Source organism: Microtus oregoni, unplaced genomic scaffold (genome assembly GCF_018167655.1).
Source record: "Microtus oregoni isolate MIOR12 unplaced genomic scaffold, Mior012 000022F_ref0000154, whole genome shotgun sequence".
NCBI classification, from domain to species: Eukaryota; Metazoa; Chordata; class Mammalia; order Rodentia; family Cricetidae; genus Microtus; species Microtus oregoni.
Genome location: NW_024543081.1, coordinates 4,575,181 through 4,600,711, shown reverse-complemented (window position 1 = coordinate 4,600,711; position 25,531 = coordinate 4,575,181). Strand labels below are relative to the sequence as shown.

At 51.7% G+C, this 25,531-nt stretch overlaps 3 protein-coding genes across 5 annotated transcripts in view; 2 read left to right on the top strand and 1 right to left on the bottom strand.

Moving 5' to 3' along the window:
• Nucleotides 1–800: 800 nt before the first annotated feature.
• Trabd (TraB domain containing) lies at nucleotides 801–11,341 on the top strand. Its single transcript, XM_041672695.1, has 10 exons — nucleotides 801–884; nucleotides 5,500–5,564; nucleotides 5,848–5,926; nucleotides 6,440–6,606; nucleotides 6,939–7,079; nucleotides 9,091–9,201; nucleotides 9,300–9,439; nucleotides 9,566–9,738; nucleotides 9,817–9,928; nucleotides 10,029–11,341. Exons 2-10 carry the CDS (start codon nucleotides 5,535–5,537, stop codon nucleotides 10,204–10,206), a joined length of 1,131 nt encoding a protein of 376 aa, XP_041528629.1. The 5' UTR covers nucleotides 801–884; nucleotides 5,500–5,534; the 3' UTR covers nucleotides 10,207–11,341.
• A 1,824-nt stretch (nucleotides 11,342–13,165) lies between these two features.
• Nucleotides 13,166–24,781, top strand: Selenoo (selenoprotein O). Its single transcript, XM_041671885.1, has 9 exons — nucleotides 13,166–13,761; nucleotides 17,062–17,265; nucleotides 18,396–18,582; nucleotides 19,938–20,068; nucleotides 20,658–20,938; nucleotides 22,983–23,127; nucleotides 23,700–23,885; nucleotides 24,022–24,178; nucleotides 24,265–24,781. Exons 1-9 carry the CDS (start codon nucleotides 13,205–13,207, stop codon nucleotides 24,427–24,429), a joined length of 2,013 nt encoding a protein of 670 aa, XP_041527819.1. The 5' UTR covers nucleotides 13,166–13,204; the 3' UTR covers nucleotides 24,430–24,781.
• Nucleotides 23,442–25,531, bottom strand: part of Tubgcp6 (tubulin gamma complex associated protein 6) — a 22,740-nt gene continuing 20,650 nt past the window's right edge. Inside the window, exons 23-25 of one of the 3 annotated variants that reach the window (XM_041671882.1) lie at nucleotides 25,295–25,508; nucleotides 25,023–25,222; nucleotides 23,442–24,943 (exon numbers count right to left, since the gene is read on the bottom strand). In XM_041671882.1, the coding sequence (XP_041527816.1) occupies nucleotides 24,852–24,943; nucleotides 25,023–25,222; nucleotides 25,295–25,508 (506 nt within the window). In that variant the 3' untranslated portion in view covers nucleotides 23,442–24,851. Of the gene's footprint in view, nucleotides 24,944–25,022; nucleotides 25,223–25,294; nucleotides 25,509–25,531 lie in introns of those variants that run through there. The other 2 variants (XM_041671883.1, XM_041671884.1) reach the window with 2 other exon arrangements.

Genomic DNA, 25,531 nt, shown 5'->3' with positions numbered 1-25,531 from the left:
AGGGCCAGGGCTGCAACCTTTCCCCTCTTGGAGTCTGAAAGGGTTGTATGGGGCAGTTGAGAAATGAGCGGAGCGTACTCCCCGTTTGGAAGGTCTGTCAGGGCCTGCTCTGGGTTGTCGCAGTCTTGCCCCTACAATAGCTTGTTTTGGGGCACTCAAACGGAGAAATGTCCACTCTGACTCCACCTGGCTTCTCCCATCCACTCACCAACCTTGGGCGGGAGGACCAGCAGCCCTCTGCAGCCGACCTGAGTGGGCCAGCTGGCCCCACCCTCTGTCCTGTTCCAAAGTGCAGTTGGAAACTGGCTATCCTGATACTGGGCACTGGCCAGGCTATCACTGGGGCCCCGCCCACCCAGAGACCCCGCAGTTTCCAGACTCTCGGTCATATGCAGCGGAACTCGCGAGGTCCTGAAGGCCTTGATGACTGATTTGGCCAGCTTCTTGCTCCTTAGTCCTGTCCTTGAGCCTCTCCACCTCGCAGCGTGCCATCCTCCAAGGAAGCCATAAGGGCGCATCATACGATCCCTAGTTTCTGTCCCTTTCCAGCTCTGCGGACTGTTCCCTGAACGCTAGGCCATCCTGTGGACACCTAAAGAACGCAGCCCCATTGCACAGACTTGGCTGTGGGGCCAGCACCCCACAGAGTGTCCCCGGTTGCTCTCTAGGACCTGGGGGCGTCGGGCGGGTAGGCGGGACCCTGCGCTTAGACCCGGCGGGGGCGGGGTCTCGCGCGCGCGCGGCCCTGGGAGGCATTTCCCGGCATGCCGTGCGGCCCGCACCCTCGGCCTGTCCGGCCCGTCCGGCCGCCCCGCCCCGGCCCACCCCGTCAGCCCGGCGGCGCGCGCATGGAGGCCGGCTGAGGAGCGCCGCCGCCTCGCTCGGTACGCCGTGGCCTGGCCGGGAGGGCGGGCGGGCGGGGACTCGTCGCGCCTGGACGGCGCGTGCGGGAGGGCGCGAGCTGCAGGTGGGGACTACGGAGACCGACCAGGGGCACGCATCCCACCGGGTCAGGGTGACGCAGGACGGTGTAGATTTTCTTGGGATCGCGAGTCCCAGAAACAACCCGGACGCTCAGAAGCGCACTGCTGGCTTTGGGACGTCAAGAGCTTCTTTAGAAGTGAGCTCGTCTCCAAGCTTCCGTGCTCCTCCAGCGGAGAGGCTGCAGGTTCGCTAGTCTGACAAGACTCAGCGGTCCCCGGGCCTCCCTCTCTTGCCTCTCTAAAAAGGCTCGTCTTGCGGTGGCCGTGGTACTGTGGGCAGGATGCCAGGCTCTGGCAGAGTGGACGGCTCCAGGAGCCTGCAGGCCCCTACAGGGCATCTGTCTCCAGGTGAACAGAAACTAGGTCCCGGGAGGACTGGCTAAGGCTTCTTCACCTCCGGTGTGTTTCCTCTTCCGGCCCTCAGCTCGGCCACACTTGGGCAGCAGGTTTTCTTGGGTCCGGTAGTGCCCAGGCTTCAGAAACGAACAAGAAGCGACCAGGGCTTTTAGGCATCCTCTTACTTCTTTCTTTCTTGGTTCTCTGAGTAGGCAATGAAGGCTTGTCTAGTAGTCCACCTGGTCGTGGTCGTCTGAGAAGCAGGTTTTCAGAGATTGAAGAGTAGGGTGGGTGTGTCAGCTCAGGGTGGTGATGGGGTTTTGTGGATCGGGAAATTTAACAAACGTCTGTTTCTCGGACTTTTAGAGACTGTGAATCCAAGGACGAATGCTAATCTTTTTGGGTTGCTGATTGACAGCTGCCCGGCTCCTAGAGGCCCCTTCTCATTGTGTTCTCGCGGCTGCTTAGTGTCTCTTATAAGGACACCAATCCTATCATGGGATCTTCCTTATGGCCTTATCTGAATCCAGTCACCCCTTAAAACCTCTGCCTATTGATGTCATTACTTTGAGGCGCAGGTTTTCAGTGTATGGTTTCGGTAAGAGAATACATTTAGTTCGTATTAATAGGACCCAGGCTGGGCAGGTGGGGAGCCTGTCTGAAATGGGTCTGCATTCAATGCAGAACCTCTGGTTACTTTGAGCTGGTATGCCAGCGCACTGTCTCCCTGTGAGCCCTGACATGAATCGGCCTTTTTTGCTCTTAAAGCCATAGACAGCTGTGAATTTTCAAAACTCTAAGCCTAGCTCCCCTCGAAATGTAGCAGATGCTAAAAGTTCGGGTGTTTGACATCTTGCCTGGTTGGTAGCAGGCCTGGAACAGCATCTCCCAGTCCTGCTCAGCAAAGAGAGTTGGTTGGAGGCCCGCTTGACCAGCTCTCTGACTTTACCCTGTGAAAGTTTACAATGTGGTCTTGGCCAGGAATAGGTGTAGAAACTGCTAACTACTGGGGGTTTATGAAGAGATTTGTTCCCTGGGGAGGTTGGACAGTGGGAGGTCACTTCTGGCTTGAGTATGTCTGGAAAGCACACATGGCAAGCATAGTGCAGGTTCGGTGACTGGATGTTTGGTGAATGTGAAAGTGGGGGTCTGTCTCGGTTGCTCAGTCAGAAATAGTTAGCAGAGAGAGGAGGTATTCATATCCTAATAATATTGCATCTGAGAGACAGGAAGCCGAAGGATTGGAAAATGTGTGGATTTGATAGTGCCAGGGACTCAGAATCACAGACTTCTGGCCGGGGGTTGGGGGAAGCTGTCAGTGGCCTTCTTGCCTGACGTGCCCTCCCTGCTGCACTACTCTGCCTGGTGCTGTGTTTGAGTGTCAGAGCTTGGCTCTTGACCAGCCTGTGGGCTCCTCCACCTACCACACGATTGGGGTGACTGGAGGTGAAATCAGCCCTGATGTGGACCAGCCAGAGACTCTGCACAGCTATCTTGAGCCAGTATTCCAGCTTTGGTGGCCTCCATACTCCTCAAAGGCTCAGAGGCACCCTAGACAAGCCTTGAAGGGTAGATCTACCAAGCTAACTGCAAACCTGCAACCGCCCCACCTCTTAAAGGGCAGGGCAGGCAGAGATGATGTGGTCCTTTCCCATTCGCTGCTGCTCTGGCTGGCCCTCCCACTTATGCAAGATGTTTTAAGTTTTCATTTCTTGCTTCAGCAGCCTGGTCTGCTGTTAGTACTGCTGGTTTGCTTCCATATGTTCAGCCAGACCACGGGTGATCATCTCCTTCACTGTTGGTCGCTGTTTGGGCTACACTCCCCACTTCCGCCTGGGGTTCCATGGAGTGAGAGGGACAGTCCCTACACTGTCCTGGAAGGCAAATTCTCCCAAGCTGGCCCAGCACATCTCCCTGTTCCTGTTTCTTTGAAGCTTTTTATTCTGTTAATGAAAAGAGAGCCCTATGGTGAAACTATGAGCAGATGCTATGGGGTCTAGTGTAGTCCTGGCTATGCCCAGGCCCTGTGCCAGCAATGACTCTTCCCAGATGAGCCAACCTTTATATAAAATGTCCAGGGTGCATTTTAGGATAAGCTCCAGACTAGGGAGAAGGGGGACCCCAGGGCAGAGCAGTATGATAAGCTCTGCTTGCCCCTAGAACAGCGGGAAGCTCCATAAGACCAGGAGCACATGGTTTCAGAGGCTGTCTCAGGGTCTCTGCTGCCCTCTACCTTGTAACCCTTGCTGGTCCTGCTCCAGTTCCTCTTTCCTGCCCTCATTTTAATATTGACCACAGCATTAGAGGTTTGATTACACCCAGAGAGACCCCTGAATCACATTTATCAGCAGGACTAGAGGAGACTGTAGGAGGGGGCTGAAAGTTCCAAGAAGTGTGCAGATAAAAGTGGTAGGTCAAAGTGAGCCCAGAAAGTCCCCAGGGTCTGTGGGGACCGTTGTCATCTTACCATCCCCCCATTCTGACCCAGCTTCTTCCAGGGCACATTGCCCTCAGCCCTCAAACACACCAAAGCAGAATCACCCTTTCTTGCCGTAGCTGAAGGAAAACTAGAATTCTAAACATTAAAAACATTACAAAACCCAGGAGGTAAGAACATGTACTGCTTTTTTTTTAAGGGGGGGGTCAGTGTTTCTCTGTGTAGCTCTAGCTGTCCTGGAACTCGCCTTGTAGACCAGACTGGCCTTGAATTCAGAGATCCATCTGCCTCTGCCTCCTGAGTGCCGGGGTTAAAGGTGTGCACCACTGTTCCCCATAAGTACTGCTCTTAGAAGAGCTGTTGTTTTGGTATCGGGTGGGTACTGTACCCATGTGCACAAAACACATAGGCACACAAATATACATATTTGGTAATAATAAAAATTCTTGAAAACATTACTGTGCCCAGGGTCAGGTTTTTCCAATAGGTTTGTCGTTTTTAAAGGCTTTCTCCAGCCAGGACCATTGTGTCCGCTAAGTGTTTCTGTCCTGAGTGCTCAGATCCTGTGGATGTTTACATATTTGGATTCACACACACACTTTGTTAAACTAGCATATATAAAACAAATATAATGTTTATAAGTAACATGTACATTATGATTGATGATTTTATTTTGTTTGAGGAAATAGCATCTATAATTCATGAAACCCACCAGCTTGGAATTGAAATACCTTTACATGTTTTTACTAAGACTTATATAGTTGGGAGGGGTGACTGGAGAGATGGCTCAGCATACAAAGAGTACCATACTGTTCTTGCAGAGGACCTGAATCCAGTTCTCAACTCTTACATCAGTACCTCACAACCACCTGTAACTCCAGCTCCAGATTAATCTGTCCCTTCTGTCCCCCCTGGCACCCAGACCCATGTGCACATACAGGCACACATACAAAGACACTATATATATATATATATATATATATATATATATATATATATATATATACATACATACATACATACATACATATATCTGCCTGGTCAGCGGCATCTGACCACTGGCACATACATGAAGTCTGTTGACCTTGCTGGGCCATAGTTTGGAGCTGCCTTTGTCCCCTTTGGACAATGTGTTACTCTTCTCTCTGTGCCATCTGGCACTCTGGGCCCCCAACCCTGGGGCTCCCAGTGACACAGTAAGGAACCACAGTGCCATGGACTGGTTACCAGGGTACTACCCCTTGTCAAGTTTCTAATGCAGTTTCTTCCATGTTAGGTTTCTTTGTCTTTTAAACTGGAAAAGTTATCTTGGCTCCTCAGGATGCTGTCTTCTTGCTTAGTCTTCCATCTGGCTCATAGCCAAATGGTTGTGGCCATCGTTATAAAAAGAATGGAGGGTTTCCTTGAAGTGGCTTTCCCAAAAGGCTCTGGGGTTCCCAGCATGGGGATAGCAGCCACAGCACTGTGTCCTACAATAACCCCAGAGGAGTTAGCACAACTCCTTAGAGAGATGCAGGTTAGCTTCACTATGTTTGCACCTTTGTGAGTTGAAGCCCGTGTACCAGGGACTTCCCTACACGGAACCATCCATACGTTGCTCAAAGAGGCTGCTGGCCACTCATCAGTCTGGCACATCCCAAAAGAACCCTAGACCTCAAATAGCATGGACCTAGTCCTTTTGCCACAGTGATCCCTGATCCTGCCTTTGGGGTCCCGGGTAAGAACTATGTCTGTATTCTTCAGGCATCCTGCATCAATCAGGAAGCTGCTGTCCTGTCATGGAGGGAGAGGAGAAACCAGCTCAAGAGGTAAGGGAAGCTGGGGGCTGATGGAGCATCTTCCTAAACAGCCCTTTCCCCAAGTCCAGCAACATCTTTTGGTGCTGTTCACAGCAGGGTGAGGGTCCTGGTGCGGCTATCTTGAGTCCCTTTAGCTGTTTCTCTGCAGAAACCTAACTTGATATAACTAGTGTTTTGGGGGTCCAACCAGCAGTACCTCCATGGGTTAGACCTGAGGCAGTGGTCTGAAGTGTGCTGACCTGTGCGGTGGGGCCCAGGTATTTGAACACTTACTTGAACTCTCCCTCTGCAGGCTGATATGGAACCAGTGGTAACATCAGGGGCCTCGGAATCAGTGCCAAGGGTGCTTTCCGGAGATCCTCAAAACATCTGTATGTTTCCCTTCAGGACTTGGTATAGACACAGTGCTGGGTCCCAGGGAGGGAATGGGACTATCAATGGCCTGCCCAGCTGTGGGGAGGGAGTCAGCAGCAGGAACCCCTCACTGCACTCAGGTGCCCTGAAATATCCTGAAATTGGCTGCCAACTTATGCCTGCACACAGAGCCTCTGCTTCCCCTTAGTCCAGCCATATTCGTAACTGAGACACTTCCAGGGCACATGGTCACCTCCTCTTGCCCATCCACAGCACTCTCCTATGACAGTTTGGGTCTACTTGAGGGTGAGTAGAGAACTCCTGCCCAGGCCCCTCAGATAACACTCTGCTCACAGGTGGCTTGTCTGCTCATCTGGGTAAGCCGGGTGTGTGGAGGGCACTGCCTGCCAGAGATTATTTGCCCCATGGGAGTCAGTCCTCACTGAGGGCCTGGAAAGGGTCTGTAGCCGGTGTATAGGCGACTGCCCTGGCTTCAGGCCGTAGCCCAATGGCCTTTGCTGTTTTTGCAGCTGACGTGGATGCCTTCAACTTGCTCCTGGAGATGAAACTGAAGCGGCGGCGTGAGCGGCCCAACCTTCCACGTACTGTGACCCAGCTGGTGGCCGAGGATGGGAGCAGGGTATATGTGGTGGGCACTGCTCACTTCAGTGATGACAGCAAGCGGGATGTAGTGAAGGTGAGCGCTTGCCATTTTAGCACTGCATCTGCCAGTCTGCACCCCAGGGACTCAGGCCAGGGCAACCAGACAAGAACTGCAGCAGGCGTTTCTAGCTCCGGAGTCCCCAGGAGTAATAAGTAGTGTTTCCTGCTGCACAGCTCAAGCCTTATGCTTCTTCATTTTTAACAAGTAAAGCTGTCTCACAGCTTTCTTTGGTTGCTTTTTCTCTAGAATTTGTCACTGAAGCCACACAGGCTGTTAGTACTGGCTGTTCCCTGGTGTGGGGTTCCTTGTCCAGTGTGGAACTACTAAGAGGATGGGTCTATTAGAGTGTGGCCCTTGCTTTACAGACTATCCGGGAGGTGCAGCCTGACGTGGTAGTTGTGGAACTCTGTCAGTACCGTGTGTCCATGCTGAAGATGGACGAGAAAACGCTGCTACGAGAGGCCAAGGAGGTCAGCCTGGAGAAGCTGCAACAGGCTGTCAGGCAGGTGCGCACACGAGCATCCCGTGAGCTCTGGGTGCCAGGTCTACATAGAGACCTGAAGCTGCTGCCCTTCCCTGTAGAGCCCAGAGTCTCCTTTGAGCCGATGACAGGCAGACTCCTGACTGGGCCAGCCTCCTGGTCATTGCAGTCGTACCCTGGTGACAAGCCTACTCACCCGGAGAAGGACAGGCTGGAAGAGGAGATGGATAAGGCTCCTTCACAAGGCAGGGACCTGTTTCGCTAAGCTGCAGTGGTGGGTCTGAGCATTGTCTGGCCCAGCACATTGCTGTATGACCCTTCCACATTGCCCCAGCCCTGCAGGGGTAAGAGAAGCAACACCTAGTAGCACATCCTTGTGAGCTTGGTTTTCAGAGGTCACCAGCATGTCCTGCCCCAGCTGCAGCGCACCTCCTTTTGAAGGAAACAAGTGTTAAAGTCTCAAGTGAGTGTCCCCAGACATCCTGAGCACTTTTCACCCTGGAGTCTCCCAGATGAGGGCTGTCACCATAAACCTTTACTGGATACCCTGTTAAAGAAGTCACCATGCAGTCAGGTGTGGGGGTTTGTTGGTTTGTTTGTTTTTGTTTTATTTTGGTTTGGTTTTTTTTTTTTTTAGACAGGTTAATTTCTCTATGGCTTTTGGAACCTGTTCTAGAACTTGCTCTGTAGACCAGACTGGCCTAGAATTCACAGAGATCCGCCTGCCTCTGCCTCCTGAGTGCTGGGATTAAAGGCGTGCGCCACTACTGTCTGACCAGGTGTGGTTTTAATACCAGTCGTGTGTTGTCCCTGTTCCCAACCCCCGTGGACCCTCCTTACAACAGAGGGTTCCATACTCCACTAGAAGAAGAGCCATACAACTGTCTGGTGAGGGCCTAGGTAAAAGTCAACAAAGTGGGGAGGCTGGCACCTGCTGTCCCCTCAAGGAGTCTCATGTGGCACTTAGTCTTCCCAGCAATGTGTAATAGCATACACAGGTGGTGCCACCAGGAGGCCACTGTCCTGGTGTCCAGTTTCTATTGTGGGCTGGCCTTACGGGCACTCTGACCCCATCAGCTCTAGTTCCTCCAGTAGTCAGTTGGTACTGCCTGACCCATAACCCCAGGATGCGCATGGTGGCAACAGCTTTAATATCAGCACTTGGGAGGCAGGTGGATTTCTGTGAGTTCAAGACTAGCCTGTCTTCAAAGCAAGTTCCAGGCCAGCCAGGGCTACATTCTAAAAAACAAACAAGCCAGGTGGTGGTGGCATATGCCTTTATTCCTAGCACTTGGGAGGCAGAGGGGATCTCTGTGAGTTTGAGGCCAGCCTGGGCTACAGAGTGAGTTCCAGGACTGGATCCATAGCTATTGAGAAACCCTGTCATGAAAAACTTAAAAAAAAAAAAAAAAAAATCCTTCCACCTAAGTCTCATAGCTTAGACTTTGCAGTCTGTCCCCCAGGTCAGATAGGTAAGGACACTCCTGTAGGATAAATTATCACCAGGTTACAGTGCACTCTCCTGAATCAAGAAAGGTACAGAGTAGACAGTCTATGCAGCAGCTCACGGGGTGACCTTTTTTAAAGAAAGGCCACCTGTCTCGGCCATGCAGTGGGGAATCTCAGCATACTGACCCACCTCAGGGCCCAGCCAACCTGGCCAGACCAGAGGCAGCCAGTGTCACTGTGAATGCTAGGCATTCGTGTTGCCCTCCACAGGTGGAGATGGTGAATACTGAGGCTCCCTGTAGGTGCTGGACTCCAGCCTGTTTGCTCAGGACCAACCTGTGCCTCAGACACCTGGTCAGGTAGTCTTAACATCTTCTACCATCATATAAAAGAAAATTGTCAGGGAAAACACATTTGATTGATTCTTGAAGCCAAGATGACCTGCTGTTTCTGAGCCTCCTCATGAGCCAGGATGACCTGTCCCTGGCTACTGGAAGGGGCCTAGCTCGAAGACACGCTGCCGTCTTCATACTGCTTTGCCTTGCTCACTGTGTGCACCATAGCTGACGCAGTTCCTCTTCCTACAGAATGGGCTCATGTCTGGACTCATGCAGATGCTGCTGCTGAAGGTGTCGGCCCACATCACTGAGCAGTTAGGCATGGCTCCTGGTGGCGAGTTCAGGGAAGCCTTCAAGGAGGTGGGTGCTAAGGCTTAGGGGATTTGTGAATGCCTCGGTGGGGGCTGGTGGCAGCTACCCATGGCATTACAAGTCCTAACATCCAGCATCTACCTCAGGCAAGCAAGGTACCATTCTGCAAATTCCACTTGGGTGACCGGCCCATCCCAGTCACCTTTAAGAGGGCCATTGCTGCACTCTCCTTCTGGCAGAAGGTCAAGCTGGCCTGGGGCCTGTGCTTCCTGTCAGACCCCATCAGGTAGGACAGCCTCCTGGCCTGTTCCTGGCACAGTCCACACCTGCTATGGTCCCTGCCCTGAGTCAGCAACACAAGACGTCCCATGCCTTCATCCCCACAGTCTAAGCTCATGCCCTCTGCCCTCAGCAAAGACGATGTAGAGCGCTGCAAGCAGAAGGACCTGTTGGAGCAGATGATGGCAGAGATGATCGGGGAGTTTCCTGACTTGCACCGAACCATTGTCTCAGAGCGCGATATCTATTTGACGTATATGCTGAGGCAGGCTGCACGGCGCCTTGAGCTTCCCCGCGCCTCTGATGGTGATGGACAGGCCAGGGTGGGAACTCCCCAAGATAATAGCTCTGTGCCTTCCACTGACTTTTGCCCTCCCTCGACAGCTGAGCCCAGGAAGTGTGTCCCATCTGTGGTTGTGGGTGTCGTTGGCATGGGTCATGTGCCTGGCATTGAGAAGAACTGGAGTACCGACCTCAACATCCAGGAGATCATGACGTGAGTGCCCTCCCCACCTCACCCAGCAGTCTTTGCAGCTGCACGTGGTGGTGACCCATACATGTTCCAGCCAGGCCTACCACACCTCTCCCTCCCACAGAGTTCCCCCTCCGTCCATCTCTGGCAGAGTGTCCCGGGTGGCTGTGAAGGCTGCCTTCTTTGGCCTGCTGGGCTACAGTCTTTACTGGATGGGCCGTCGAACCATGAACCTGGTCCTATCACTGCCTGCTGCGCAGTTCTGCCTCCAGAGGGTGAGCGAGGCCCGGCCAGGCCGGTAGGAGGACCATACAAAGAAGAGACCACACCCCGGGGCTCTACTCCTCTGCATCACATCTGGTGCTCCCAAGGAGCTGGCACCACCTGTCCGGGGATGTCCCTGGGTGCAGATGCATCCAAGCCACCCCCTATGGGGGCTTAGGCCAGGCTTACCCTACCTTCCCCATGCCTAGCCCTCCCAAATAAAGAATATTTAATTGTCTGAGCTCAGGCTTCCCAGCAGCCCCACACACACATTGTAGGGGCCACCCATGGGTGTCAGGGCCATCCACAGTGTCAGGACCCAGTGGCCTAACTCCAAAAGGGCCAGAAGCTGAGGGGAGGCACTGAGGTGCCCCACACCTAACCCCAGGGTGGGCCTGGCAAGCTGTTGCTCTACCTACCTCACTGTGCCTTGTGCTCTGGCCGGCAGGAGCATCTGGCCCCGAGTGCATCTCACTGTGGGTTTGGGGCCGGCCAATATGGGGAGCTGGGTGTCCATGCAGCTCCTTCCTGTGGGTGTGTCAGGCCTTTGGCTGGCCTGGACATGCATGCAGCATTGCCAGCTGCATCTCTGCCTGCAGAGAGTCTGTGGTTTGGTTTTTGTTTTTTAATATCATCAAAGTTTTTACTCAGGTAATTTTGACGTCAAAGAAAAAAACAAACTGAAGCAAATATCAGGAAATTCAAGCCTTAAATCCAGCAAGGACAAAGAAGTCTTTTTATTTGTATTTGTGTGCCCCAAGTGGGCAGTGTATGTCAGAGTCAGCTTGGGTGTCCAGGTCAGCCTCTGCTAGACAGCTCAGTGTGGCATGGGGCTGCCTCAGGTATCAGCCTGCTTCTCTGGCTGCCCTTGGTGCTAGGAGGGGCTTGACCTGATTCCTGTGCATTAGGTGGGATGCCCAGACTGCACTGTGGACAGTAGTGGACCCACTATGGGCCACAAACCTAGGACCATGGTTGGCTTGTCCACACCCAGCCATTCATACTGTACAGCCTAGCAAGACCAAGACCACTCTGATTATCCTTGTGCTGACTGCCAAATAATGAAACACTGAGCTGGGCAGGGGATACAGGGCTGGTTGGGCTGTGTACTTCTGTCTCACACTTGTGGATTCATTCCCTAGAAAGAGAAATAAATTTTAATTTTGGAAGTTCCCGTTTTGTGAAGTGTATGGAAATGGGACTCAGGTGATGGGGACTGGCTTCCTCTTTTGTCATCTGCCCCCAGGTCTGCAGGATGCTTAGAGGTACTCCTGCATCCCAGAGTACATACTATCCACCTCAGCAAAGTATACAGACTGGTGCTCACTAGTGCCTAGCAAGGTTATCTGTGTGCCAGCCAAGTGCATGTATTCAGCACCTGTATACCCTCTGGTTCATGCTTCAGGACTGCCTCACAAACGGGAGAGGGGATACATCATTTCTTGGATGCAAGGTAGACCCTGAAGGTAGCCAGTGAAGTCCATGTTAGTGGCAGCAGCAACAACTCAGATCCTCTGGCCAGGGCTGAGGTGCTAAAGCCTATTTTCACAGAAAAAGTCTACATACACAGCATCCCGCCTCCTGTGTAGAGGGAGGGCAAATTCACTAGTGTAATCACAGCTCCAGGAGCAGAGCTAGGTTCGTTGCAGTTTTAGAAGCCCAATGTGGCCCCAGGAAAAGTTCCAGATGTGAATTCTCAGTGGCTGAAATGAAGTAACACAGCCAGGAAAGAGTGTGCTTGTCCATGCTCAAAGTCTTCTGTGTGAGGCTAATAGGTTTCCCTGAACACTGGATGCTGTCTACCTCCCATCATCAAGGTTCATACCACCTAAATTGCAGTTGACAGACACAAAATGGGGAGGAAAGGAGATGTGATCACTTCAGAGAGAGGTTCTGTATGTGGTAAGCTCAGACTCCTGCCCTGACCCAATACCCAATCTGCTTCAGCCTTGCCCTAGTGTAATTGTGTTTTTTTTTTTAAATATTTATTTATTTATTTATTATGTATACAATATTCTGTCTGAAGGCCAGAAGAGGACATCAGACCTCATTACAGATGGCTGTGAGCCACCATGTGGTTGCTGGGAATTGAACTCAGGACCTTTGGAGAACCTCTGAGCCATCTCTCCAGCCCCCCTAGTGTAATTGTTGACTCAAATTATCCCTATAGTAAGTCTTAGGTGGCCAGCTCCCCACTCTCCCACAAATCCCACAGGAACACCGACAAGATTTCTGGCCCTTCTCCGGTCAAAACAAATGAGGAAAAAATGTCGTAATGGAAGGGCACTGTATATTCTACATTATAAGAATACATTTATTGTAGAAAGGAATCCACATTGATATGTGCTCTGAATTGAGCAGGAATGTTATCCAAACATCTGACTCAGGACAAACGAAAGACTCCGGCCCTTGCTTGCAGACCCTCCCCCTGCTCACAGAGAGGGAATGGTGGAGAGGGAAGCAACACCATAAATCTGAAACAATATTGACGTCCTGAGCAGAGGGGCAAGACTCAAGTTTGGAATGACAGACTGCCTTTGTATGTACCTACATAATCTGCTGGCTAAAGATTAGATGAAAGCTACGACTTTAGGATGTTAAACTACTGTCCGAGATTGTTGGCTCTCTGAATAAAGCAACTCAAAGATTCAATTTCTGGTTTTATGCGTGTGATGGACAGAACCACCCAAACCCAAAGCACCCAGTGGTGCTGGGGATGACCTTGGCTGCCCATCAGTTAGAGGAGCCCCTGGTGGTCTTTCAGGGACGTCACTCAGCCTGTAAGTCCACTTGGAGTATTCCAGGCCTTCACATGTCACCCAGGTGGGAGCTTCGGAGGTCTACTGGTCAGGTACCCTGATGTCAGAGTGTAGAGAGCGCCTCGGGCCCACTCATCTGCAACTTATCGAAGCCCGGAAGTAGACAAAAGAGAGAGAACCAATCAGAGTCACGCTTCTGGGCGTGCCCCTCGCCAACCCAGAATTGGGTGGTGAAAAACTTCCGGTCGTGGCGAGCGAGCTTCCGGCGGCGAGGCGAATGGCCTCCCTCAGAGCCGCGTTCGGGGCTTCGCTCGCGGCTGCCAGGACCCGGCCGCAGTCTGTGGGCCTCGCGCTTCCGTCGCCCGCGCCCTGGTCCGCCTGGGCTGTTGCTATGGAGCCCACGCCGCGCTGGCTAGCGGCGCTGCGCTTCGACAACCGTGCCCTGCGCGCGCTGCCGGTGGAGACGCCGCCGCCCGGGCCCGAGGACGTCCTGTCCACCCCGCGGCCGGTGCCCGGAGCCTGCTTCAGTCGCGCACGGCCCGCCCCGCTGCGGCGGCCGCACCTCGTGGCGCTGTCGGGGCCCGCGCTGGCGCTGCTGGGGCTCGAGTCCAGCGAGGAGGCCGAGGTCGAGGCCGAAGCCGCGCTTTTCTTCAGTGGCAATGCTCTGCTGCCGGGCGCCGAGCCCGCCGCGCACTGCTACTGTGGACACCAGTTCGGCCAGTTCGCTGGGCAGCTGGGCGACGGCGCCGCCATGTACCTGGGCGAGGTGTGCACTGCGGCCGGCGAGCGCTGGGAGCTGCAGCTCAAGGGCGCCGGCCCCACGCCCTTCTCCAGGTGCGGAACTCGGGGAGCACCCAGGCGGCCTCCTCCTGCGCGCTTGGGTGAAACGGGAAGATGCTCAGTGGCGTTCTTGGCCCGGGTTGGGTTAGCCAGCCCGACGGCCAGAAGAGCTCCATGGAGGGCTTAGTACATAGAAGGTGGAGCGTCTTTGCAAAAGGTTTTGTGGAGAAAGGCATAGAGGCCTGACCGGGAGGTGCCCGGTGACGAGACTGAGAACAGGGAGTTAGGGGCTGTGTTCCCTTTCTGACAGACACTCTAGCGGTCCCCAGCTGTTCTGTCAGGTGACGAGACTGAGAACAGGGAGTTAGGGGCTGTGTTCCCTTTCTGACAGACACTCTAGCGGTCCCCAGCTGTTCTGTCAGGTGAAGCAGAAGGAGCGCGCCTCTAATGGCTGCCCGTTATGTTGTCAGAAACACACCGAGGACTTTGGAGCCAGTTCCAGGAATGATACTGTTTGCCCAGTTTTCAGAGGTGAAGTGTTGGACTAGTGTCCTGGCATCTGTTTTCCCCTGTTGCTTAAGCAATCTGCTTCCCCAACTTGCCCAGACTCTAGCAGGCCTCTCTCTGCACCGTCTAGGGACTGGAGGGACAGTCTCTTCTCATACCCACCTTCTCTGTGGCCATTCTCCCAAGCCTGTCAGTTCTAATCGCTCACACACACACACACCATCAGGTGGTAGTTCTTGGATTTCTGTGGGAAGTACCCCGGTGGTCCAAGACAGGCCTGTCCAAATCCATACAGGCCCAAAGAAGCTCTTACCCAAGTCCTGCCACCCAGGTCCAGACAGCACTTGGGACTTTTTTTCTGGATTTCATTACCTGATTGTAAGATGCTTGTTAAGTGACTAAGAGATAGTGAGTTGGGGTTTTATGGCTTGACACTACATCTACCTCTGTTCTTCCAACCACCAACGTGCCAACCATCCCCCACCAAGTGTCTTCATCTCAGGCGAGTTCTCAGAATAGTGGGTTCTTCCTCATCTTCCCACCCCCCCAAGCCTTTGATCTGTGCCCCAAGCCAAATTGATGGTTTCACCTGGCACTCTGCTGCTCATGTGGAGCAAGCTTAGCAGAGGTGTCCATTCCTGGAGAAAAGGGCAGCTTCCACATTCCAGAGCCCACTCGTTCTGGGAGCGGCTCAAACGTCTTCGTTTTGATATTCTTGTTCACAAGTCACACACACACACAAAAGCCTGTTGTCAGGATAACTTGATGTTGGAAGGTTTTGTTGTTTATTTCTTGTCATGGTGCTGAGAATCAGATCCAGAATCTCACAAGTTCTAGCCTACTACTGAGTCACGTATCCAGCCACAAAAATGCTTTTTGGACGAACTTTTAGTTGGTGTTTTCATACCTAAGTCAGCTAAAATGTTTCCTTTAAGCCAGAGATCCCTTTGACCCTTACTTAGGTCTCATAATTGGTGTGTCAGGTCCCTGACCTCAATGCTTTGCCAAGACTTGAGGCTGACATTGGAGGTGGTTGTGGGGTCAAGGCTTCTAGAGCCCTGAGATGGGTAGGTGGCCTCTTCCCCTGCCTCCTCCCTGCCTTGAATGTAGGGGCTTCAGGACAAGCCCTTGTGGTAAGCTCAAGAACTCTCCTGCTGGGGGCTGGAGAAATGGCTCAGAGATTAAGAGGTTCCAGAGGTCCTGAGTTCAATTCCCCACAACCACGTGATGGTTCACAACCATCTAAATGAGATCTGGTGCCCTCTACTGGTGTGTATATATGTAATTAATAAGAAATTTAAAAAAAAAAAAAAACTCTACTGCCAAGCCTCAGCCCTGTGCACAGCAGCCTACCTGCATGCCAGCGTTAGGTTACAGAGAAGCCAGAATTGCCATGTGGTCACACAGCAAGGATGATAGGGTAACACTGCTGGAAGAGAGCTCACAGGGCAGATCACATTTCCTAGACTCCAACTAGGTTAGCATGGTCTATGTTATCCTTTTCTGTCTTGAGACAGGGTCTCACTACATAACTCTGGCTCTCTTGAAACTTGCCACATGTACTATGCTAGCCTTGAACTCAGATTCATCTACCTCTGCCTCCCAAGTGATGGGATTAAAGGCATGTGTCTCCACACCAGACTTGATCTTAAACTTTTGATTCTCCTGTCTTCCACATACTGAGGTTACAGGGCTGTACACAGCGTATTGGTTTGGTTGGTTACAGGTAGGGGCCTCTGTTGGTTGGGCATCCAAGGCATCCCTCATGCAAGGAGGGACTATGGATGTGGCCTGTCCAAGTAGGTGAACCATCACTGTGCTGGGCTCCCAATATTGTATTCTGATAAAAACAAAACAGGCCCAGTGTGTGGGAAGAGTTCAAGTATACAAACTACTCATAGAATGCAGTTGTGTTCCCCTTCTTGTTCTTTAAACCCCTGTAGCCCCTACTGAGTCTGTCACACGTAGACTTGTGGCCATGCAGTTTTGTTCCGTTAGGGGTATGACATGTGCTGCGTGTCCCAACAACTGCTTGTTGCAGCACTACCTACTATGCTGCAGTCACAGCAGTTTCTGCCTGCCCTTTGCGTTCGGAGCAGAGCCTGTGTCCTCTGAGACCCAAGTAACAGCTGCTTCTGTACCTGCTCGCTCAGGGTGTGCCTTAGTGTTTCCATTGCTGTGAAGAGACACCATGACCACGGCAACTCTTATAACATCAGACGTTTAATTGAAGGGGCTCGTTTACAGTTTCAGGGGTTCAGACCAGTATGATCATGAAAGGGAGCATGGCAGTGTGCAGGCAGACGTGCTAGAGCTGGGTGTGCTACATCTTGTAGGCAACAGGAAGTCAACACTGAGGGAAGCTTGAGAAAAGAGACTTCAAAGCCCACCCCACAGTGACACACATCCTCCAAGGCCACACCTCCTAATAGTGCCACTACCTTTGGGGGCCATTTTCTTTCAAACCTCCACAGGGTGATTTTCTGTTTATTTGGTTGGTTGGTTTTTTCGAGACAAGGTTTCTCTGTAGCTTTGGAGCCTGTCCTGGAACTAGCACTTGTAGACCAGGCTGGCCTCAAACTCACCCGCCTGCCTCTGCCTCCCAAGTGCTGGGATTAAAGGCGTGCACCACCACTGCGCGGCCCGTTTTCTGTTTTTCATCATTGCAGATGGTGCTAATGTGTACAATGCGCTAATTGTTGTAAGAGGGGTTTGTGTACAACACTCCTGAAGACAAAACTGCAGGTTTGAAGTGTGTCTCTTCACCCAGCCTTAGTCGTATGGCTGCCACACCAAAGCTCTTGTAACCTTTGCCTGACTGACTCCCTGGCCTGTGTTTGATTTCAGACAGGCTGATGGTCGCAAAGTCCTCCGGTCAAGCATCCGTGAGTTCCTGTGCAGTGAAGCCATGTTTCACCTGGGGATCCCCACCACGAGGGCCGGGGCCTGCGTCACATCTGAGTCCACAGTGATTCGCGACGTGTTCTATGATGGTAATCCAAAATATGAAAAGTGCACGGTTGTGTTGCGTATAGCTCCCACTTTTATAAGGTAATGCTGGGGTCCATTAGGCCTGTCTACGTGCACTTGCTCATAGATCGTAGAAGATCCATGCTTCTGCAGCCAGAATGTTGAACCCAGCTTGTGAATAAGCAACAGTACCTGCTATGGTCAGGATTTAACCCCAGATGCCTCTTGATGCCCTTTGACCAAGAACCACATAGAATTTCCACAAGAAAATGGCCTCATTTAGTGTCACCATAAGCAGACTCCTATAGGTTTTTTCTTAGTCATCCAGTAACTTATTAACCTGGTCCTATCTGGCAGGCTCTTTTGTACCTTAGCTTGGAGCCATCTGAATGAGGAACTTCCAGGAGGTGGCTAGTGTGTTCTTACAGCTTTCCATCCTGTCATGCCCAGACTAGTTGGCAATCTGTTACTCACCACACACCCCACACACTGTTCGTCTCTGGCTTTTTCTGACCTCTGGGAAGATGGAAAGAGGCCAGAGATGATAACCGCTTCACCCTAGATGTCCTTCACCCTAACTTGGTTGACATTTGAGTAGAAGCCTTCCTGTGCCGTGCACAATGTTGATAGCATCACTGGCCTCTGCCCACCAATTACCAGTAGCAACACAGTTACGATAAAAAATACTAGCCGGGCATGGTGGCACACACCTTTAATCCCAGCACTCGGGAGGCAGAGGCAGGCAGATCTCTGAGTTTTGAGGCCAGCTTGGTCTACAGAGCAAGTTCCAGAACAGCCAGGGCTATACAGAGAAACCCTGTCTCTGGTTAACAAAAGTCTCTGTACATGACCAGTTTCCCTGTGGGACAGCCACCCTGCCATGCATTCTCTCTGGTGGAGCCAGCCCTGCTGGTCTTCACAGTATTTGGGGTATGCACAAAACCCTGTGTGGAGTTGGAATTGCCAAAGTAGACAGCCATGGTGGTTTCTGGGCCTGATGGGCCTCCCAGGATCTGGGAACTAGAGATTAATTTAATTGTCATGTCTGTTACTCAGAGATCTGGCTAGGCTCTGGCTGGGTGTTGCTTTGTCTATTCCATGTGCTCTTTCCATTGTAGGGCTACAAGGCTTTGTAGCCATGCTGGTGTTTCTTTTTCTCACAAAGGGATGGGGTCTGTCTGACATATTGAACACTGGGGTTTTTTCTGCAGATTTGGCTCCTTTGAAATTTTTAAGCCCCCAGATGAATACACAGGGCGTGCAGGCCCTAGCGTGGGACGAAATGATATCCGAGTGCAGATGCTCGACTATGTGATCAGCTCTTTCTACCCTGAAATCCAGGCTGCCCATACCTGTGACAGTGACAACATACAGAGGAACGCTGCCTTTTTCAGAGAGGTAGGCAGGTTTCCCACTGGCCCTCCCCAATGACCATGGGTTGAGTGCTACTTGTTGGCCAATATGGTCACTGTGGCCAGAGACAGAGGCCTTTATCTGGTATCCCTGTCCTTTTCTGCTCCTTGCTGCTGCTCTCTGGTCCCGTCATCTCCCTCAGCCTCATGAACCAGGGCTTTGTTATTTTGAGACAGTTTTACCAAGTAGCATTGGCTAGCCTGGAACTTGCTGTAAACCAGGCTGGCCTCAGACTCATAAAGATCCACTTGCCTCTGCCTCCTGAGTGTTGGGGTTAAAGGCATGTGTCGCCACACCCTATACACCAGGGCGTTTTGATGCTTTGACAAGGCACCTGGTGCTGAGTACACCTATAAGAAGTAAGAGGCCCAGCTAGTCTTGGAAGGAAGGACGCATGGACAGAAGCACTGTTGAGTGCTGGATACCTACTGCATGGGTCGGTGGCCTCAACCCAGCATACCCACGTGGTATCTCAACTTGGAGAGAAGAGATGTGGACCCCCCCCCCCCCCCCCCGCCAAGCAAAGACCAGGCATAGTTCTGTTTCTGTGTGGCTTGGGCTAGACGACTACTACAAGTTATTACTGCTGGTCAGCAGAATGCTCCAAGCATGAGTCCGTGGGGCTTTGTCCCACACCATGTCACTCCTATTTCCCACCTCTGGCACAGTTGCTGGGGATGTGGTGTGACATAGCCACAAAGCACCAGGAGGAGCTGTGAAGCTCAGCTTTCTGCTCTCACACAGAAACGGGTGATCTGGTGAACTTACACTGTCCCTTTAAGCTCCTGTCTTTGTCATGAAACTGGAAGGCCAGTACTACCTGGTTCCCAGGAACTCCTGGGCTTTTCACACAGATGAGGCACAAAAGGTCATTTGCTTGGGTGGTAGGGGCTGTGCTGTAGTCCTGTGCCTGGGCTCCTGTTCTCCAGGCCACACTGGACTTATGTTCAGGGTCACTGGTGGGCTGTTGGTGGCTTGGCTGTATAGCACCCAGTGTGGAGATGGGATAGGAATGTCTAGGAAATAAGAAACTGACAAGTGTGGAGTTTTCCTGGGCCTCAGTCTGGGATGCTGATTTTTATGCTTTATCCAGAATTGGTAGCAGATAAAAGAAGAGGTGGTAAAAATGGAACTTAGGTCCATATAAATCAACTCACCCCAAACATAATTCTGAAACATTGAGTGGTAAAGGGAGTATTTATAGAGGGCCCTAGACTGAGATCTGCTTAGAGAAAGCCCACTGGCATCCAGGAGATACGCTGGGTGCTCTGGCATGAGGAAGGGCAGATGTGCTTCAAGGGACCACCAGGAGGGAGCAACCAGAGCCTGTCCTGCTCTAGGTGACACGACGAACAGCACGGATGGTGGCCGAGTGGCAGTGTGTTGGCTTTTGCCACGGTGTACTCAACACTGACAACATGAGCATCGTGGGGCTCACTATTGACTATGGACCCTTTGGCTTCCTGGACAGGTAATGTCCTTAGGGTAACAGGTGATGGAGCTTTTGCCTGTTGGCCACAGCATAGGGGTCATGGGTATGGGAAAGTAGCAGGGAACAGCGAGGCCTACATGCTGCTCATGTGCCTTTTTTCAATGTTTCATTCCCAGCAGTGTCTGGTCAGCCATTCCTACAAGCCAGAAATCAAGGGGTTTTTTGGAACTCACTGTGTAATCCAGGCTGGTCCTGAACTTATGATCCTCCTGTTTTAGGCTCCTGAATGATAGGATTATAGGAGTTAGAACAAGTCCCTTCACTGACAGGGTGTAAGTGGGTCAAAGGAATGGGAGTGCGGGGGAGGGGGCAGAGCAGAGACAGGTGGTAAGGATGAGGTGCTATATCCAATAGCTTAAGTCTATATGGTCTCCAAGGAGCTTCCCCCTGGCCTTGAGGCTTAACTGGTTGTGTTCAGGTATAACAAAGTACAGCTATTCTAGAGTTCTTGGCCTGGGCCCACAGGACCTGACAGAGCAAGAGTAGGGTCGCATTGGCTTAGTCATCAGTCTTCCCCAGGAGCCTGCCCTCACTGCGTCTCCTCTGATAGCACTTCTTTGTGTGGCAGATATGACCCTGACCATGTGTGCAATGCCTCTGACAATGCTGGGCGCTACACATATAGCAAGCAGCCTCAGGTGTGCAAGTGGAATCTGCAGAAACTGGCTGAAGCCCTGGAGCCTGAGCTGCCACTTGCTCTGGGTGAGGCCATCCTAGCAGAGGAGTTTGACAGCGAATTCCAAAGGCACTATCTACAGAAGATGCGTAAGAAGCTGGGCCTTATTCGAGTGGAGCAGGAAGAAGATGGGACACTTGTGGCCAAGCTTCTGGAGACCATGCATCAGACTGGTGAGTCACAGAACCATCATTATGGGCAAATAGTCAGTCAGTGGCACTGAGGACATTCTCATTTCCCAGACTGGAATTGTCTCCTTTAAATGTTCTCCATCTACCTCCCAAACATCCCATTCTGTTTTCTGTAAATTTGACTGGCCACTCTAGGAACCTCAGTAGGATTTATCTGTGATGGATTCTACTACACAGAAGATCCATAGGTTCTTCCATGTTGTAAAATGTCTGAATTTAATTCCATTTTTAATGCTGAATATCCAGCGTCTATGGTAATGATCCCCTTGAGTCATTTTTGGTTTTTTTGTTTTGAGACAAGGTTTCTCTATGGAACAGTCCTGGCTGTCCGGGAACTCACTTTGTAGACCGGGCTGCCTCAAACTCACTGAGATCTGCCTACCTCTGCCTCCCAAGTGCTGGGATTAAAGGCATGCACCACTACTGTCAGGCCACCCCATTGGTTTTTTTGTTTGGTTTGGTTTTAATTTTTTATTATGTTCATTGATGTTTGCCTGCATGTATGTCTATGTGAGGGTGTCAAAGCCCTGGAACTGGAGTTAAAACAGTTGTGAGCTCCCATGTGGGTGCTAAGAATTGAACCCTGGTCCTCTGGAAGAGCAGTGCTCTCAACCTCTGAGCCATCTCTCCAGCCCATGTTTTCACCTTTTTGAGACAGGGTCTCACTGTGTAGGTCCTAGTTGGCCTGGAACTTACAATGTAGACCAGGCTAGCCTCAAACTCAAGAAATCTGCTTGCCTCTGTCCCTGGAGCACTAAGATTAAAGATGTGTGCCATCACAGTGCCTGGCCTTTTAAAAAATTATTATTCTGTGTGTGGAGGCAGATGTGCCTGTGGCCCTACAAGCATGGCAGTCATTTGCAGGAATCCATCTCCTACCATGTTGGTCCTGGGTAATGAGCACAGGTTGTCAATCACAGTGGCAAGTGGCTCTATCCATTGAGCCACATTGTTTTAAAACTGGGTGCTGAGCTGGGGAGATGATGGATAAGAGTGCTTGCTCTGCAAGGATGAGAACCCAAGCCCTAACCCATAGCACCCACATAAAAAGGCAGGTAACCTCAACATTGCAGGTGGGGGAGGGCGCTTCCAGTTGAGTGTCTTGAATGAAGCAAGGCCTAGAGCAATAGAGGAAGGCAGCAGAGATCTTGCTCTGGCCTTCTTGTGCATGCATCATATAGAGACTGGGAAGGTTGGTGAGATGGCCCATCACATAGAGCTTGTTCTCCAGTATCCAACCCTGAGGACCTGTGTTTGACTCCCAGAACCACGGAAAGATGGGGAGAACTTATTCTATAAAGATGTCCTCTGACTTCCACACATGTGCCACAGCTGTAAGCACAAGATAAACTGGATTTTGCTATCTGGCCTAGAACTTGACGGCCTGCTACGTACTGTGTGATTATAGGTATGTACTGCTACACCTGATTTCTCATTTTATAAATTTGTTTTTCAAGACAGGGTTTCTCTGTGTAGCCCTGACTGTCCTGGAACTTGCAGAGATCCGCCTGAAGGCTTGTGCCACCACCACTTGGCTTTATTTTATGTTTTTAAGAAATTATTGTGTCCGCATGCATACTACAGTGTTGTACATGGCAGAGGTAGAAGAACAATTTCTAAGAGTCAATTATAGTTCCATGATTTGGGTCTTGGGGGATCAAACTCGGGCCAGTACATACGACAGTAAGCCATATCCATTGTCCACTGAGCAATCTTACCAGCCCTCATTTCCCCTTTATTTGTGTATGTTGCTTAGGAGTTGCACGGTTCCAAGTAAAGATGATTGCTAGGTCAGGCTGACAGCTACAGTGTATCAAGTATGTTTGTAAACAGGTATATCAAGGTGCTCTAGGCAGGCACTGTGACTGGGGCTCCCATGCTAGCCTTGGTTTTTGTCAGTGTCAATCCATTTTTCAGGTAACCTACAAAGGACTTGTAACAGATGTCTGGTGGCTAAGAAAATGGGCTGGGCAGGAGTTAAGGAGCCGGCATCTGCCTCCCAGCACCTGAGCAGCTCGTTTTTCAGGTGCTGACTTCACAAACACCTTCTATATGCTGAGTTCCTTCCCGACCGAACCATCGGACTCAGCAGAGTTCCTAACCAGGCTGACCTCCCAGTGTGCCTCTCTGGAAGAGCTGAGGCTTGCCTTCCGACCCCAGATGGATCCACGGTGAGCAGACCCTTAGATTTCTTTTCAGAAGGGAAACAGCAGGGAGGTTGGAGACTGCCAGTAAGAATCCTTCACAGGTGCACCGGGAGCCTTGCAGCTGCCCCATTCCTGTGCATGAAATGCAGTAAGGCCACATTTCTGCAGCATTGAGGACCAGGGCACTAACACAAAGAAAGCAGAACACACGTGGACTGGGATGGAGATGCCAAGCATACTGTGCCTTCCCATACCATCTCCTACATGGTGTGCACACTGTCCAGAGATGTGGGAAATGCTGGTAGTGGCTTATGGCTATCAAATAACAACACAGAGGCTAGTCATGCAGATGGAATTTAGTGGAGACTGGAGCAGTAATCATTAAGAAGAAATGGCACTTCAGATTTGGTGGAAACACCACGGTCAGATGGTCTCTGACCTCCTCAGCTAACTACAATGCCTGGGTCCAGGGCAATCTGAAAGTTGCCCCAGGACCTGAGTCATATGGCTATCTACAAAGCAGCCAACCTCACAGCAAGACAAAGTCTGTATACTGCCCCCTGGCTGAGGTATTCCCATGCCGCCCCTCCCTGCAGGCAACTCTCTATGATGCTGATGCTTGCACAGTCGAACCCACAGCTCTTTGCACTCATTGGCACTCAAGCAAATGTCACAAAGGAGCTAGAGCGTGTAGAACAACAGTCACGGCTGGAACAGCTGAGCCCCGCTGAATTGCAGAGCAGAAACACAGACCACTGGGAAACCTGGCTACAGAAGTACAGGTAGGCAACTTCCAGGGTCACCTGTCCGGGCTCCTTGGCACAATGGCACAAAGAGGTGGCTGCAGATGGCTCTGAATTGGGGGGAATGGAGCGAGCTTTTCTTGTTGGGAAAACCCAGCTAGGGATATGATTCCAGAGCCCGTCTGGACAAGGAGAAGGAGGACGTCGGAGACACTGCTGCCTGGCAGGCCGAACGTATGCGCATCATGCATGCCAACAACCCCAAGTACGTCCTAAGGAACTATATTGCACAGAATGCCATTGAAGCTGCTGAAAACGGAGACTTTTCTGAGGCAAGTGCACACCTGTGCCTACTACGTCCCTGGGAGGAAGGGCTGCCATTAAATATGCCCTCACCTAATTCTCACCTGTTCTCTAGGTGCGACGTGTCCTGAAGCTGCTAGAGTCTCCTTACTACAGTGACGAGGCAGCCACTGAGGCCACAGGCCCTGAAGCAGTGGCAAGGACCACTGATGAGCAGTGTTCCTATAGCAACAGGCCACCCCTCTGGGCGGCAGAACTCTGCGTAACATGATCCTCATAAAGGCCTCGGTGTCCTCACATGTCTGGAGTCTCCCGAGGCTTCCCCAGCGCTGCTGAGTTGCTGAGACCACTGGGATCCCTACCCTAATGGTCTCTCCATGATGGCAGAGATTTCCAGTCAAAACCTGACCCATCTCTGTCTGATACCACCTTAGCAGTATTGCTCTGACCTAGCACTCAACATACCCCCAGCACACTATGCTTCATGCCAGTATAGGAGCTGTTTCATGCTTATAAGTGGTACAAACAGGGCTAAATAAGCCTTGTAGCCTGTTTGCACATTTGCCCCAAAGGGCTGGGCCTGACACCTGTTAAAACTCCCAGGCCGCTAAATAAAGCAGCTTTTTCAGGTCTGTCTGTGTGCTCACTACCCTAGCCCCAGACAGGTCAAATGGAGATGCAGCACCATGATCTTGTCTGTCCTCAGGAGTCCTGGTAGTAGTTGTTGAAGTTGATGCGGAGCAGGAAGTCCTCAAGGTGAGGCTGGTACCCACGGTTCACAAGGTTGGTCACCACTGGAGAAGCATTCAACTCTCAGACCCTGCCCACCCTGTGCCTTGCCACCCCAGCAGCCCAGCCCAAAGGAGGGCTCACCTTTGAAGAGGAAGTGGGAGTAGTACTTGAAGGTGCTGTAGGACTGCTGCATGAGTGGGAAGTTGGGGTGCTCGGCTCCACGGGGGCCAGTAGCCGGGCCCCAGGTCTGAGAGATGAGCTGGCTTCGGAACTTGAGCACCAGGCTGAAGATACTATGGATGATGTTCATGACTGGTGCTGCCTTCTCTGTCAGTAGGCCCCTAGTAGAGGGTAGAGCTGCTGGTGGTCTGCTCAGTGACCTGGGCACACCCAAATGCAGGTGCCTGTCTCACCTGAAAACAGCCCTGTGCAGGTACTCAGCATGGGCCCGCTGGATCTCCTCCAAGTCACCCACTACGGCTAGCCGGGCTCTGAACTCACACCAGCTGACATGCAAGATCTGGTTTGCAATGTAGCCCTGGATGACCTTCACGAAATGCTGCATCTCATGCTTAAACAGCTGCAGCTGGCGGAACTGCACTGAGCCAGCTGTGTGGCTCACTAGGGCTGTTGGAAAACAAACAGGGTGA

Coding starts and splice junctions, on each gene's coding strand:
- Trabd (XM_041672695.1), top strand. CDS start 5,535: ATGGAGGGAGAGGAGAAACCAGCTCAAGAG. Junction 5,565..5,847: donor AGGAGAAACCAGCTCAAGAG/GTAAGGGAAGCT, acceptor CTCCCTCTGCAG/GCTGATATGGAACCAGTGGT. Junction 5,927..6,439: donor CGGAGATCCTCAAAACATCT/GTATGTTTCCCT, acceptor CTGTTTTTGCAG/CTGACGTGGATGCCTTCAAC.